This window comes from Leucoraja erinacea, chromosome 17, assembly GCF_028641065.1.
Source record: "Leucoraja erinacea ecotype New England chromosome 17, Leri_hhj_1, whole genome shotgun sequence".
Classification (NCBI taxonomy): Eukaryota; Metazoa; Chordata; class Chondrichthyes; order Rajiformes; family Rajidae; genus Leucoraja; species Leucoraja erinaceus.
In genome coordinates, this window is record NC_073393.1 from 34,084,322 (window position 1) to 34,100,502 (window position 16,181).

A 16,181-nucleotide genomic window follows, 5' to 3' on the forward strand; every position below is an offset into this window, starting at 1 on the left:
AGTTCCTGGCAGTTCCAGGTTCAGACTCCTTCAAATAAACCATCTGCACATGAAGCAGTGCCAAACTATACCCGTGACACAGTACAGCTGTTGGAAATAGCTGCTCTGTAATTGTCTATGGTAATAATTATTTTCTTTAAAATTGTTCTCACTTTATAATTCCACCCAAAGCAATTTGCAAATAGAGAAACACAACCGCAGCATATCATTGCCCTATCTTTACTTAGTAATATAAAGTCAGTTTTACAGTGACGACAACCCCCCCATTCCTCCCCTTCCCATTGACCCACCTGAATTTGCACTCATTGCTCCTCTCCTCCCCCCCCCCCCCCCCCCCCCCCCCCCCGCAAACCACATTCCTTCATTTGCCTTCACACCTGGTCTGTTCTTATCTTAGTTTGTCATTGCATCTCTGGCCTTTGTCCAACCATCCACCTATCAACCCCCTCCCTCCCCATCTCACTATATCCACCTACCACATGCCAGGTTTTGTTCTGCCCAAAATCTTTCACCACAATAATTCTTAAGAGGGCCTCGACCGGAGACATCACCAATCTATGTTCTCCAGAGATGTTGCTGAGTAACTCCAGCACTTTGCCTCATTTATTTTCCAATGTGTGCTTGTTTGTTTGATATTGAGAGGGAAAATTGTATTCGGATTAAATTTCCTTCAAACTTGGCCAAGAACTTGGCTTCTTCGGTGAAAACAAATAAATCAAAATAATTCATGCAGAGGTCGACAAATCCCCACAGAGTAACTGATTTGCACAACAGCTAACTATACACTAACCTCTTTTCTTTCAAAGGGCAGATGGCCGTCCATTGTTGGGTCTTGGGATCATAAGACTCAACAGACTCAAATAATTTTCCATATGAGCCACCACCCATTGCGTAGATCTTTTTCTTCATAGCTGCATAGCAGCCAATCTGTAGAAAACAAATGTGGAAAATTCAACCCTCCAACATCCATCATCGTTTAAAAACAAAGTTATAGGTACGGGCTGAGAAATGGGAGATGGGGAGTTTAATCTAAGCAAATGTAAGATGTTGCACTTTAGGATGTCAAATGTGAAAGGAGGGTATGGTGGTGGCCCGTCGTGAACGACAATAGCATGGTTGCGGCTGCGGGATCGAGTGTGGCTCACGAGTCCGATGCGTGAAGGGAGGGCACACATGACTCTTGACTGCATTAAGCGGGAACTTGAATCTAAGTCCATTGCTCCCTGGAAGTGGCAATGCAAATTGATAGAGTGGTAAAGGAGGCGTATGGTATGCTTTCCTTCATCGGTCAGGGTTCAAGTATAAGTCAGGAAGTCATGATGCAGTTTTATAGGACCTTGGTTTGGCCTCATTCTGAGTATTGTGTGCAGCTCTTGTTACTCCATTACAGGAGGGATGTGTGGGCTTTGGAAAAGGTGCAGAAGAGCTTTGCCAGAATGCTGCCTGGATTGGGAGAGTTTTGCTACAGGGAGAGGTTAGACAAATTAGCATTGTTTTCTCTCATGCTCTGAAAGTTGAGGGGAGTCCTCATAAATAGTATATAAACTAATGAGCGGATAGACGGTCAGAACCATTATCCCAGGGTGGAAATGTTAAAGACTAGGGTGGGGGAGAAAGATTAAAGATGAGGTTTGAAGGAGATCACAGTTTGAAGGAGATGTGTGGGGCAAAGGTCAAGATTTTTTTAACATAAAAAGTGGTGGGTGACTGGAACACGCTACCAGGGGTGGTGATGAATGCAGATATGATAATGGAGCTCAAGAGGCTTTTACCTTGGTGTGTGGGTATGCGAGATGCAGGATATGGATCATGTGCAGGCAGAGAAGATTGGGTTATCATGGTATAATGACAGACAGAAACATTGTGTGCTGAAGGGTCCATTCTTGTGCTTTCTCCTTCCATGTTCTAACTGAAGGTCGGACCTTCAGCCACACGATCACACTTCCACCACAACCCTCGTTTTCTATGAGTAAGCCAATTCTGATTCCAGATGACCAGTCACCGTGGATCCCATGCACCTTAATCCTCAGGATCAGCCATGTAGACAACATCCACATCATCAATCATTTTTGTCACCTCGTCAAAAAAACACAATCAAGTTCGTAAAACATATCTGCCGCAGGAAAGTCATGCTGATTGTCCCTAATTAACCCATTCTCTTTTATATCGGAAAAAATCCTATTCTCCAATAGATTCCCTACTGCTGAAGTGAGGCACTCTGGCCTATAATTTTCTTAATTATCTCTAATTCTCTTCTCTACCACAAAAACAAAATTGGCTATTTTCCTGTGGCTGGAGAAGATACAAAGATCTTCGTTGAGGCTCCAGCAGTCTCCTCTCCTGCCTCTCTCAACATCCTGGGATAGGTCCCATTATGTCCTGGAGATTTTCCATAATGCTCCTCAAGACCCGACACCACCATCTTGATCTCAAACATTCCTAGCATTTTAATATTCGCCACACTAATCTCATGTCCCTTATCATTGAGCGGTCCTACCTTCTCCCTGCTTCTCCTTTTATTTTTAATATACATATAAAAACACCGTAGGATTTTCTTTAATCCGACTCGCCAAATACATTTCATTACATCTTTTGGCCCTTCTAATTCCTACTTGAGTTCTCTCCTCCTTGCTTTATATTCTTCAAAGACACTGTCTTATATAATTTTTTGAACCTTACATTAACTTATTTTTTCTTTTTGATAAAATGTACAACCACAATCTAAGGTTCCTTAACTATGCCATCACTATTTATAGTCCTTACAGGAGCATGCAGGCCCTGAACTCTGATCAGCAGGCCTTTAAACAATTCCCACATGTCAGATGTGGATTTGCCCAATAACAAAGGCTCCCAAAATACTCTCCCCCATTCTGTGGGCTGCCTTACCCCAATTTAGTACCTTCCCCCGTTGATGGAAGGAACTGCAGATGCTGGTTTACACCGAAGATAGGCACAAAATGCTGGAGTAACTCAGCGGGCCAGGCAGCATCTCTGGATAGAAGGAATGGGTGACGTTTTGGGTTGAGCCTTCTTCAGAGGTCTGAAGAAGGGTTTCGACCTGAAATGCCGACCATTCCTTCTATCCAGAGATGCTGTCTTTCCCGCTGAGTCACCTGAACAGGCTAGTTTCCCAAAACAAAGTCCGATATGGTCGCTCTTCCAATTGGACTGTCCACATACTGTTTCTGGAAAATCTCTTGGGGGCTCTGTCTTAGCATTTTGCACTGAGTAAATATTGGTGACTCTACCAGTGTGCTGTCTTAATAGTTGATGCATTGGATTACACAGAATTGAGGAATTTTGTAGTCAATACCAAATCTAAGAGACCAGTTAGATTGAAACTGCACAAGTCGTAACATGTCGTAACAGTAAAAATAACAATTCCCTCTTTAAACAAAATTCATTAGCCTCTCACCTTTCGAACCATAGTCATATTCGGTTGCATCATCCAAGTTTTCGTGTGAATGTCATAGGCCTCCATGGATAACAGCTCCTTTTCACCATCTTCACCTCCCAGAACATAAAGTACTCCATCTATTGCCACAACTCCAAAGTTGTGTCTTGCCTGAAATCAAATATTTTTATGTTTAAAATCAAATTATCAATTGCTTGTGCAATCTCCTTGGGTGTGCTGGTGTGTTGGTGTGCTGGTGCAGGATTCCCAAAAAAGTTAATCTGCAAGTCAAATCGGTAGTAAAGAAAGCAAACTCAATGCTAGCATTTATTTCAAGAGGGCTTGTATACAAAAACTGGGATGTAGAGGCTTTATAAGTTGCTGGTAAGGCCACATTTGGAATATTGTGAGAAATGTTGGGTACTATATCTGAGGACGGATGCTTGCTCTGGAGATGGTCCAGAGGAGGTTTACAAGAATGATCCCAGGAATGATTAGGTTAACCTAAGATGAGCATTTGTCGGCAACTCGCTAGAATTTAGAAAAAATGAGAGGTGATCTTATTGAAACATATAAGATTATTAAGGGTTTGGACATGCTAAAGGCAGGAAACATGTTTCCGATGTTGGGAGAGTCCAGAACCAGGGGCCACTGATTAAGAATAAGGGGCAAGCCATTTAGAACGGAGATGAGTAAACACTTTTTCACACAGAGAGTTGTGAGTCTGCGGAATTCTCTGCCTCAGAGGGCGGTGGAGACCGGTTCTCTGGATACTTTCGAGAGAGAGGATAGACAAAAGTGCTGGAGAAACTCAGCGGGGTGCGGCAGCATCCATGGAGCGAAGGAAATAGGCAACTTTTCCGGCCGAAACGTTGCCTATTTCCTTCGCTCCATAGATGCTGCCGCACCCACTGAGTTTCTCCAGCACTTTTGTCTACCTTCGATTTTCCAGCATCTGCAGTTCCTTCTTGAACAATTTCGAGAGAGCTAGATAGGGCTCTATAAAGATAGCGGAGTCAGGGAATATGGGGGAAGGCAGGAACAGGGTACTGATGGGGGGGTGATCAGCTATGATCACATTGAATGGCGGTGATGGCTCGAAGTGCCGAATGGCCTACTCCTGCATCTATTGTCTATTGAATGGTGGAGTAGACTTGATGGGCCAAATGGCCTAATTCTACTCCTATCCCTTATGACCGTATGTTTTCCAAACGTTGGTGTATCCGGTTTAGCAATCAGACAAATAGGCTGATGAGGACATGGTGAGAACATGGAACTGAACACTGTCTGCTTACATAATGAAGATGAATAACAAAGATGACTGTCTTTGTAACATCACCAGGAAGGGCAAGGCTTTATTCTTCAAATGAATGATAGAACAAGAGATAGACAAGATGTGCCATTTATTCTTACATAAAATACTCCCACAGCTACATAAAGTGGAGAACTATGGAAGGAATACAATGTGGCTGGCAAAAACGGATTTCTTGCAGAGAAATTAAAATGGTCAAATGAGAGCAGTAAACCCAGTCAATCAAATAAAGCATCTAATCATTTTGGTAATAAATGGAGGAAGGAAACTTGCTGGTCAAAAATAATGAATGGCACATTCAGAATAAAAACATCCAAACACTAAGTTTGATCCAATTTACTGCATGTTCTTCTTACAAACCATTTTAGAAAACTGGTGAAACTCAAAATTGATGATCTTTAAATATCTTTTAAAAATTGGCATAAAAGATATTGAATTTTCTTTAGTAGGTCATGGGTCAGAATATTATTGAATAATGTTCTTAATGCAGACACATACCTCATTCATTGAAGGAATGGGACTCCAGCAGTTAGTGTCAGGATCATATCGCTCTCCTGAACTTAAAGTCACTTTATCTGAATCCTGACCACCCAGAACCGAAAGGTACCCTTCTACAGAGAAAGGAAGAAAAACATATTTTATTTTTAATTCTAACCACCATATAAATTCTTGCTCTATGAGTGGGGATGGATTGACCATAGAATGCTACCAGTAACATTAGACTGTAATTTGGAGTAAACAGTACTAGTCAGCAGTTCACACAGAACTGTAAGCACTCGAAAGTTTCAACACTCTCTTATGAACGGAGAAGTCCTAAACCTAATTGCCATGCTCTGTTGGCAAACTTCCAGTAGCAGGGCAGCAGCCTTCTCAGATTTACCTCGGTATTCACACAGAGGAATTTACTCGCAGATCCTGGGTATGGTTAAATCTGGTTCACAAAGGGCTGTGCAATGGAAAATTTAACAAGTTCATCCTTTTCTTCAATTATTTGTGATTTGTTTAAAGGGACGGTCCCACTTGGGTGACCTAATTGGCGAGTTTAGAAGAGTTTGACAAAATGACATGTTGAAGACCTCTTTCGACTATGTAGAAGACCTCCTTTGACTATGTGGAAGACCAGCTTCGACTAGCTATGACTAGCGATGACTAACTTCGGGAAAATTGGACACCGAATAGTGGAGAGTGAAGGCGACCTCCTTCGATCTCGATGAAGACTATTTACGGCTACCTTCGACTACCCTCGATTACCTACGACTAACATGCCGACCTACTATGACTAAACCTACGAGTAAAAAAAGTATTGATTTTTTCCATGGCGACCTTTTTTTTTTACTCGCGAGCATTTTTTTAACATATTGAAAAAACCGCCGCGACCTAGCTGAGGCCTCGAGTACGCGGAGACCACTCTCGAGCATGAAGGAGAGTTACTAAGACCTCCTACGACCTCGTGTCGACAATGCTGTGAGTACGAGTCAAGGGCAAACTCGCCAGAACTCGCGGATTAGGTCGCCCAAGTGGGACAGGCCCTTTAAGCTCATAACTAGCGTATGTGTTTTTAAGCATTGCAGGTGCTTTTTAAAAAACATTTTAATGATTTTTTATGGTCAATCCATTAAATTAGGCATTTGAGGCCTTTCTCCATAGCTCAGGTCTGGGACACTTTGGGGCACTAAGTATGATCTTCTGGCTCCAAAAAACATATGTCTGGAAAACAGGAACATGATGACAAGTGCTAGCAGCAAAGGAAATTCTATTCCACACTAGTCAACCTTTTAGAAAATGTATTTGAAAGCCAAGAAATTTACATGGGATGATATAATGGACTCATTCAAAAAAGTTAAGATAATTATTAGGGATTTCTTCAAAATATTTATTTTAACTACAGGATTCATATTAAAAGAATTATAAAGCTCTTCAAATAAAATATTGAAAACAGTCACAGAAATATATCCACATTATGATTCAATGGGCATATGTAGTTTGACAGCTGAGAAGATTGCAATGGTAGTTTTAACAATATAAATGAACGATCCATGCAACTTGCAGCCAGTGTAACAACTGTTTTAATGCTATTAAAATTCAATAGTGGTTTCAAAGAAAATTTCCAAGGTGTTCAATAATAAATGCTACATCGTTGTAATGTGCTAGACCTCAATTTTCAGAGATTGATGATTTATTTTGGTTGCGGTAAAGTAACGTGACAACTTTCAGCGAGACCATACAAACATTTATTTACTCAACTATTCAAATGATGAGAGCCCCCACACACTCACTAACAAAGTCAGACCATCAATAGCAACAGGTTTCTCGTTGACTTGTTATATGCTTACTTATAAATCACTTTGGTGTTAATACAAAAGTCAAACAACTCCAGGGATTTCACGCGCTTACTTCACTTTTACAGAAACTAAGAAAAATTACCTGTGTGTTAAGAAAGAGGCACAATTAATAGCATCGTATTCGGCATGGGCATTGGGAGCCAGAGGGCTGACTGTTGTGCTGTGTACTGTTATATGTTATAATATGCAGAAGCATTGCACGGTGCTGTACTGGACTCTCCCCAACAGTAAAGCCCGACCATGTATTCTTTCTTACCTGCTGACATGATTCCATGGTTTATGCGCGGAATACTCATTGGTGCCAATTCTATCCAAAGTTGTCTGTTGCGGTCATATAAAGGACACATGCATCGCATCACAGCTGTAGGCTTTCGTGAGCTAAAGGAGCAGAAAATAGATCAATTTGCGTAATTTTACGATGAGATTAGGCATCCTGCTTTTCTTAAAACAAAATGTTAGCAGGATAGTATGCATATCAGAAGCGTTGGGTGGGTAGAACGCACAAAATGTTTAATGATGAAGTGAATACGTCTGGAAAATAAAATTAGAGCCTATGGAGTAAAGACGAGTAGAATACTACAATAACTGAAGCTGTTGCTCTTTCAAAAAAAAATCCCTCGTGTGTTTAGATCCTTTTATTCTCTTATACAATACATTCCTTTAACAAAATATTGCAACATTTCTGTCAGAAATCATCATTCATTCTAAATGTTCTTGAATCCCTTTTCATCCCCATTTCACCATTTGATTTTGCATTATGCAACATTACTCCAATACTGATAAGGTGAACGGGTTATTTTGATCCTCTGCGTCTACTTTACTGTCGGCTGCATCAGTTTTTGTTGACTCCATTTTGTCCCTTGGTGCTGGGTACAGGATGCCCAGGAAAATGACATTTTACAGATAAGTACATTTCCTACAATGTGCACTCAATACCTCAATAATTTGCGCCACTCATACTCCAACACACAATATATATAACATTTATAATTACAATGAAACAAATACAATTATTTTCCAGTTCCACAAACTAGATAAGGGTGAGACTTTATTGGGAATAAATAGGCTTTGGAATTTTACCAGTGTAAAAAAAGGATCATCTTTACTGTCTTTTAAGCTCAGCTGGCAGGACTCACCTCCTTTCCTCTCCACCCACTGTAACTATGCATTCTGAATACCCTCGGGGTTTGAAGGTAGCGAGCTGAGCCTCTCCTTCTCTCTGACTGAGTGGAATGTTGGTGCACTCTTTCACAATCTCTCGCACCACAGGTTCATTCAGCATTTGTTCCCTCAGGTAACCAGGATCCAGGCCATTTACCCACACCACGGACATCACGTCTTTCATGTGAACCTAAAGTGATTCAATATTTAATGATACAAATATGTAACAGCATTTATCCACAGTTTTCTAATTTCTGATATTCAACCCTTCTCAACGTTTCCTACAAAACTGCCAATTCAGTAAAACAAAACCCATCGCCAATTAGTCTTACACTCTGTAACCAGCATCTGAAGAAAATATAGCAAATATTTTTGGCCAAAAGTTCCAAACACATTCTGCCATTCCAATGAAGGTTGCAAAGTGTACCAAATGAAATGACTTTCATGCGCATGGCAATTCACCCAAAATTATAGCTCCAGAACTAGAGCCTTTATAAACCTTAGTAGGTTACTGTCATTGCACTGAGTGTCGTTATATACTTGCCAGTACAAATGCACTACTAATTACTTCCTTGATAGTTAGTTGTCAATGTAAATAAAACCACTGAGCAGTCACAAGGGCGAGTTGCTTCCATTCCAGTTTTGTGGGTTGCCAGAGAGGTATTGAGGCCAATGCAAGAAACTCCATCTTTCCCACAGATGGAGCAAGGTGGAGGATAACCAGGCGGGTGAGTGGCTTATTTGGCAATGCGCATTTTCTGCCACACTTGCAGTGCTCTGTGAGCTCCTAATGCATGGACTATTGTTACTTAACACCATATCCAATGCTCCTCCTCTCTTTTGAACAAATTGGGTTATCGTTCAGATGCGGCCACATTCTCTGCTGCATTATGGCAATGAGATTCCTGGTGACTTTTGAAAGACATTATCAATAGATCTGATTCATGATCGTAGAATCTAATGTTTTTCATGTGTCGGAAGGAACTGCAGATGCTGGTTTAAGCAGAAGATAGACACAAAAAGCTGGAATAACTCAGCGGGACAGGCAGCATCTCTGGAGAAGGGCCTCGAACCGAAACGTTGGAGAAGGATCTCGACCCGAAACGTCACCCATTCCTTCTCTCCAGAGATGCTGCCTGTCCCACTGAGTTACTCCAGCCTTTTGTGTCTATTAAAAGTTTTTCATCACAGACTGCATCAAAGAATAAGGGGTCCTCAGCATAAAATTAAAATGGAACAAATTCCATCAAACCAAGATTTCAAAAGTTAGAATAGGATTATGGGCTTTGCCAGAGTGGTTTTAAATTAAGGCATCATTATTTTGTAGAACTCAAATGAGCATCTGTATCCCCTATTAAATTTACTATTCTGGAATCATTTCAAGATCTGTAGATCCACCTCTACATTTGTCTACGTTCACTTTATATTTTGCTCGGCATCATAGAAACATAGAAACTAGGTGCAGGAGGAGGCCATTCGGCCCTTCGAGCCAGCACCGCCATTCATTGTGATCATGGCTGATCGTCCCCTATCATCTCGTGCCTGCCTTCTCCCCATATCCCTTGACTCCACTAGCAAATGCAACTTCAACCATATTCATTTCAATGGCCTTGTATATCATCACATAGTGTTACATTGAATAAGTAGGGCTAATAAGTGGAAACAAAGTTTAGAGAACTGTAGGAAGTAATAAAATAAGTTTTTATTTACCTTTCGAACCACGGGATCTTGGCAAATCCATTTCACCACTGCATCAAAGATGTATCTTTCACTTCCCACATTCAACTTTTCCAAAGAGATTATTTCCTTTAACTTTTCATGGCCAAGTTCCAAGAACTCCTCAGTGTGGGAGACATCACGGAAATGTGTTTCCAGATACTCTGTTGCTATGTAGTATACATGTTGTAAAGAATAGTGCAAGGCAAAGTCACGTATGCCAATACAGTTCTCATGAGCAATACAGCCCTCCAAAAATTCACAACACAGTGCTTTTAAATCAGTGAGGAGAAGGAGGTCAGCAGCTTGCACAATATCCTGAATTGTGTCTTCACTTAGCTTAATCTGAAAGATAAAGTGACTCGGTTTCAGAGGACCAATAGATGAAAAAATGTTGAAAATTTACCCCTAGTACCGTGCATAAAAAATTGCTGATTACAATAGTAACACTGTTTTTACCAGATATTTTGCTCTACAATTCCACTCTCAACTAACCAGTGAACAATTCAACAATGGAAGGAAACAACATCTATCTATCTACCCATCTGTCTGTATATTACTAAAACTCTCATCTCGATCACTTCCTGTCTGCGTTGTAATTCAATTTGCGCAAAAACGATTTCCCATAGCGCTACGATTTTTTGCCACCTTACTCACCATTCACCTTTGCTGCAAGTCAAATAAGTTTTGTTTCGATCGGTGAAATAGTACAAAAGTTATGAGGTTTTGAAGGTTCCCCCTCCTCCACAACCCCCCCCCCCACAAAACACCCTTCCCCCACCTCCTCTCTCCCACATACCCCATCCCCCACACCCCTACCGCACCCCCCTCCTCCCCCCCACCCTCCCCCCCTCCTCCCCCACACCCCCCTCCCCAAAGTGGTGGAACATTGCTTTGGGGGAATGGGTTGCGTTGCGGGAATAGGCGAGTGGTGGTATATTGCATTGGGGAATGGGTTGCGTTGGGGCCGTGTGACTGGGACCCAACAGGTCCCACTTAGTCTAGTCATCTGTGGAGGTAGAGGGATGGTCGACATCCTGCATCAGGGCTGCCTCCACAGATGTTCCTTGACCCACTGAGTTATTTTAGTCCAGCTGAATAAAACTTTAATTTGCAATATCAGCAAAATACAACGCAACTTTATAATTTTATGAACTCCGATAATACATTGGAATAATAATTATGCACTGTTCAAAACTTCTTTGATATCTCACTGGATAGCACGGAACAAAAGCTTTTCACTGTACCTCGCTACACGTGACAGTAAACTAAACTGCACTGAAATCAAACAAGGCCTTCATTAAAAGTGTGTAGGAACAATGTGATGAGATTACCACCCAATAACAAAAAAAAGAGAAATAAATCCAGAAAAGGATCTTTAAAAATCAAATTATTCTGCATTAGTTGCATCTTACTTTGCTAAATCAAACAATTGACAGTAAAGACAAACAAAATGAATACACGCAAAATAAACATGATCAGTATAAAAACAAGGAAAGATACTGTACCTGCCCACTGAACATATAATCCAGCAATTCCCGCATAACAGCAACGGAAATCCCATCCAGGACAATTTTGTACTCTGAGCCATAAGATGGAGATGTATAATTCAACTTTGCCCTGAAATATACACAGAATGCAATAAAAACTTAAAGCACTGGGTCATTGCAGAAGAGTAAATATGCATTGGCTATCAATGATCAAATTAAAAATTCAAATGCAGTAAACAAGAATACTCTGCTTTGTTATGACCAAAGAACTAGTCGCTGACTTCAGAGAAGAGAAGTCGGTAGACCATGCTCCAGATTTCATTGGTGGCTTGGAAATGGAGAGTTGGCAGCTTCACACTCCTGGGTATTAACATCTTGGTGACCTGTCCTGGGACTACCACGTGGATGCAATCATGAAGGCGGCATGCCTACGCCTCTACATTCTTAGAAGTTTAAAGAGATTTAGGCATGTTACAGAATACTCTAACTGACTTCTACAAGTGTACTGTTAAAAATACTGTGACTGGTCACATCTTGGCCAGGTACTGCATTTCCAATGCACAGGAATACAAGAGTGGTGGACTCACCCCAGTCCATCATGAGCACAGCCATCACCACCATTGAAAGCATCCACATGAGGTGCTGCCTTTAAAAGGTGACATCAATCGTCAAGGACCCCACCATCTGAACCATGTCATCTTCTTGTTGCCAAGAGGCACAGAAGACTCAATTTCTACATCAGCTACTTTCATCTCAGGTTCTGGAGCCAAATCACACAACCCTAATCCTACCCCAATAACAAAACACTATGGACCACTCCTTTTAAAAAAAAATTGCATTTTAGGCTAATTCCTTTTTTCTCTTTTTACTGCCTTGTGGAGTTGTGTGTAATTTATGTATAATTTAAACTTTTGGTGTGGTTGTCCGAGGATTTTCATTAGAGCTGTACCTCACCATATTTTTGCACATAACAATAAACTTGTCTTGTGTTTTTGGTTCATGATGGTGCAGGAATTTGTTTTGAAAAATGAACATTAAAAGAGAAATATTGTTTAATGATAATGGAAAACATATTTTCTAATAGACAAAATGCATTGTCAATGAAACGCAGAAATCAAGACAAAGGCAATCAAAACATTAAATACACAATTTTCAACTTATTTCTGTATTAACCATGTTTTCAATCATAAACAATTGGTGAAATATACAATGTGTAAAGCTGACTTCCAGAGCCGTGTATAAATAGTAATAAATTGACGTACTATTTAAAACCACACAATAATTTCTCACGCCAGATAAACAATGACACATAAAAGACCAAAAACCAAATTTGGGATCAAAAATTGCTCATTTAATGGGTCTTTTATCTGATTCAGTTCTAAATTATTAATGGCATTCATGAAAAATGATTTAAAATATATCATTGCGGATACATGTGAAGAATAATTTATCTGTGTATACAATGATACTTATTGGATTGTGCCCCATTATGCCATATACCAGAACATCTTGTGACTCAATCTAGATTTCTTCTCAAAAGCATTTTACACTTTTGTACTGTATGTTCATCTTTAAGTTCCTAATTAAATTTGGAAAGTGAAGCTCTGGGTGGCAATTGGCATATTGATGATAGATTTATGCTTTTGAAGGCTTTTGAAGCAAATCTCTGCAAGAATCATAATATGAAAGGATGATTAGATCTTGTGCTATTTTCAGAGAAAAACTGGCAAAGCACTTCAGAATAAATTACTCGATTAATCTCCTGATCAGAATACCCTTTGAGACCAAGAAGCAAAGAAAGTTGAAAAGTCAAACAGAAGGATTATTGTACAATTAATTAATTGAAGCATTCAATTGGATTACCAAACAAGTATTGATTGAGAGACAATATGCCAGATTCGAACATTGATAGTATGGCAGTCACAAATTCTCCTCTGCATTTGATCTTTTCAATTCTGCTTCGACAACCGCTCTCGTCAGCTGATTCCAATTCCTGCATGGTTAGGTTGATTGACTGAAAGATGCAGCATGGAAACAAGCCCTTCAGCTCACCCCTGTCATCGAGCATCCAGTCTCACCAGTTGCATGTCATCCCACTTTTGCATAAACTCCCTGCACACAAGGCAGCCATTTAACCTACAAACCAATGTGTTTGGGATGTGGAAGGCTACGAGAGTGCCTGGAGGAAACCGACAGAATAACAATGAAGGAACAGGCAAACTCCACACAGACAACATCTGAGGTCAGGATTGAACTCGGGTTTCTGACACTGTGAAGCTGCACCTCTACCAACTGCGGGGTGGATATTGGATAGAACAAAGGGAATTTCACTGATAGGGTGAAATAATGTGGCATAATGAAATTAAGATGCAGTAGTAAATTCCTTTTTCTGCCCACCTTTTCATCCGCCTTTCCCCCATCTTCCGTACTAATTAAGGCTAACATGAATCTAAGTCATTTCCCAGATGATCCGTAATTTCATGACATCTATACATAACTAAAGCTCTGATCTTGTGCTCTTCCGGTTTGTGCGGTTTTTCTATTTGCGCAAAAACAGTACGCGATAGCCACACAATTTTTTGCCAGCTCACTCACCGCTCTCCCGTGCTGCGGGTGCAACATGTTTTGTTGTGATCGGTGGTATTTTTGAAAAGTTAGCGCGGTTTAAAAATCTTAAAAACCGCGCATCCGCAGATCGATCTCCTCTTCTGCCAAATCAGCGCCAGATCTATTTTTGGTATGGAATTTCGATTTAACATTTCTATGGGTGAGTGGTGGAATATAGGGGACCAAGCCTCCTGTGTGACAGGGACCCAATGGGTCCCACTTTGTCTAGTTACTATTAATACTTATCTTAAATCAGTCAAAATGGAAACTCAATATTCATGGTCTGAGACGACAGCCAGTCAGGAGTGGATTGATTATCAGTGTCAATTGGTCTCCTCTCCTGTCACTTCCCGGGACGGTCCGCCCTTCCTGAGCCATCGCGTCTTTACTGGAGCAGCGGGACGCTGGGGGTGGCCGATGGAGGTCTGCAACTGGACACAATTTTCGGAGGGACCGGAAGCGGTGCGGCGCCAAGGATGGAGATGTCGCCAAACGGAAAATGGAGAATCTGATCCCGGTGGAGAGGAGCCATCGCTGTGAGTCTCCAGTGCAGCACCATCGCAATGCCCCGCAGCTCCAGCCCCTCCCCCTCGGCTCCCCCTTGCTGGCTCCTGCCCCCCTTCTCCGTGATACCCCCTCTCCCCTATGGCTCTTCCCCCGTGTTTTCTCTGAGCGCCCCCGCCCACATGCTGGTGCTTCCGGGGATCCGCGCCGACGGTTGATGCTCCTCCGTGGCACGCAAGAAGGGAGAGGAGCAGCAACCTTGAGATCCTGGGAAGGTGAGGGAGAGGAGAGTGGATAGAGGGAGAGGAGGGGAGTAGAGTTATGGAGGGAGTGACTGACTGAGGGTAGGGGAAAGGAGAGGCGAGTGGGGGGGATCGGGGAAGGGCAGGAGGAGAGGGAAAAGAAGACGGAAAAGGTGAGGAGGGAGAGTGGGGAGGGGGAATAGAGGGATAGGAGTGGGGGAGGTAGAGAATGGGAAATAAAGGGAGAGGAGGGCAGTGGGGGAGGTGAGGAGGGATAGTGGAGGAGGGGTAGAGGGATAGGAGGGGGGTGGGGAGGGGAGAGGGGTTACGGAGGGAGGAAGTGACTGAGGGTAGGGGAAAGGAGAGGAAGGGAGAGGTGAGGGAGGGATTGGGGGAGGCATGGAGGAGAGGAGAAAGAAGAGGGAGGGTGAAGAGAAGGGGGAGAGAGTGCTAGGGATGAGGGGAAATTAGTTGCGTCTGTGCAGTTGGGGGCTATGAGTGAGTGGTGGAATATAGGGGACCAAGCCTCCTGTGTGACAGGGACCCAATGTGTCCCACTTAGTCTAGTTACTATTAATACTACTCTTAAATCAGTCAAAATGGAAACTCAATATTCATGGTCTGGGACACCAGCCAGTCAGGCGTGGATTGATTAGCAGACAGAACTTGCATTTTAAGTAGTTTACTCATTCTGGGTGAAATGGCAGCAGTCGGTAAAATTAGGATTTGTTGACATTACCAGTGAATCTTATAATGGTTCAAGACCAAATATTTAGCATTTTAGTTTAAAGCATCTTATTCTCTAGATATAAATAACTGAATATATAGATTTTTTTCCCTGCCAAGTACCAGGATTCAAAATAAGTCTATACATCGTAATAGTGAAATAAGCAGTAAGGAATGTTAAATCGAAATTCCATACCAAAAATAGATCCAGCATTAATAATTCCTTGCTTACCTGCAGTAAAGTTTTCCCAAACAAAACCCCACACCTTATTCAATTACATACTTTGTTCAAAAACTAGCAAATGGGCATTCAAGTTGTGTTTTTTGTCAGATGCACGAATAGGGCAGGTACAATGTAAATATTGCTTGCAACAGCATCACAGGCACATAGACTCAGAAGAAACAATAACAAATTATAATGTGTAGGAAAGAACTGCAGATACCGGATTAAATCAAAGATAGACACAAAATGCTGGAGTAACTTCAGCGGGACAGGCAGCATCTCTTGAGAGAAAGAATGGGTGATGTTTCGGGTCGAGACCCTTCTTCAGTCTGAAGAAGGGTCTCGACCCGAAACGTCACCCATTCCTTCTCTCCAGAGATGCTGCCTGTCCTGCTGAGTCACTCGAGCATCTTGTGTCCAAAATTTTCTTTTCTGCAAATTGTGCATAAGTTCTATGAAAGACA

General features: G+C 41.7%; 1 protein-coding gene across 1 annotated transcript in view; it reads right to left on the reverse strand.

Moving 5' to 3' along the window:
• gan (gigaxonin) overlaps window positions 1–16,181 on the reverse strand; it is a 55,934-nt gene that overhangs the window by 32,406 nt on the left and 7,347 nt on the right. Inside the window, exons 2-8 of the mRNA XM_055648944.1 lie at window positions 11,434–11,545; window positions 9,920–10,270; window positions 8,185–8,399; window positions 7,305–7,426; window positions 5,205–5,317; window positions 3,416–3,565; window positions 791–927 (exon numbers count right to left, since the gene is read on the reverse strand). Of these exons, the coding sequence (XP_055504919.1) occupies window positions 791–927; window positions 3,416–3,565; window positions 5,205–5,317; window positions 7,305–7,426; window positions 8,185–8,399; window positions 9,920–10,270; window positions 11,434–11,545 (1,200 nt within the window). The remainder of the gene's footprint in view (window positions 1–790; window positions 928–3,415; window positions 3,566–5,204; window positions 5,318–7,304; window positions 7,427–8,184; window positions 8,400–9,919; window positions 10,271–11,433; window positions 11,546–16,181) is intronic.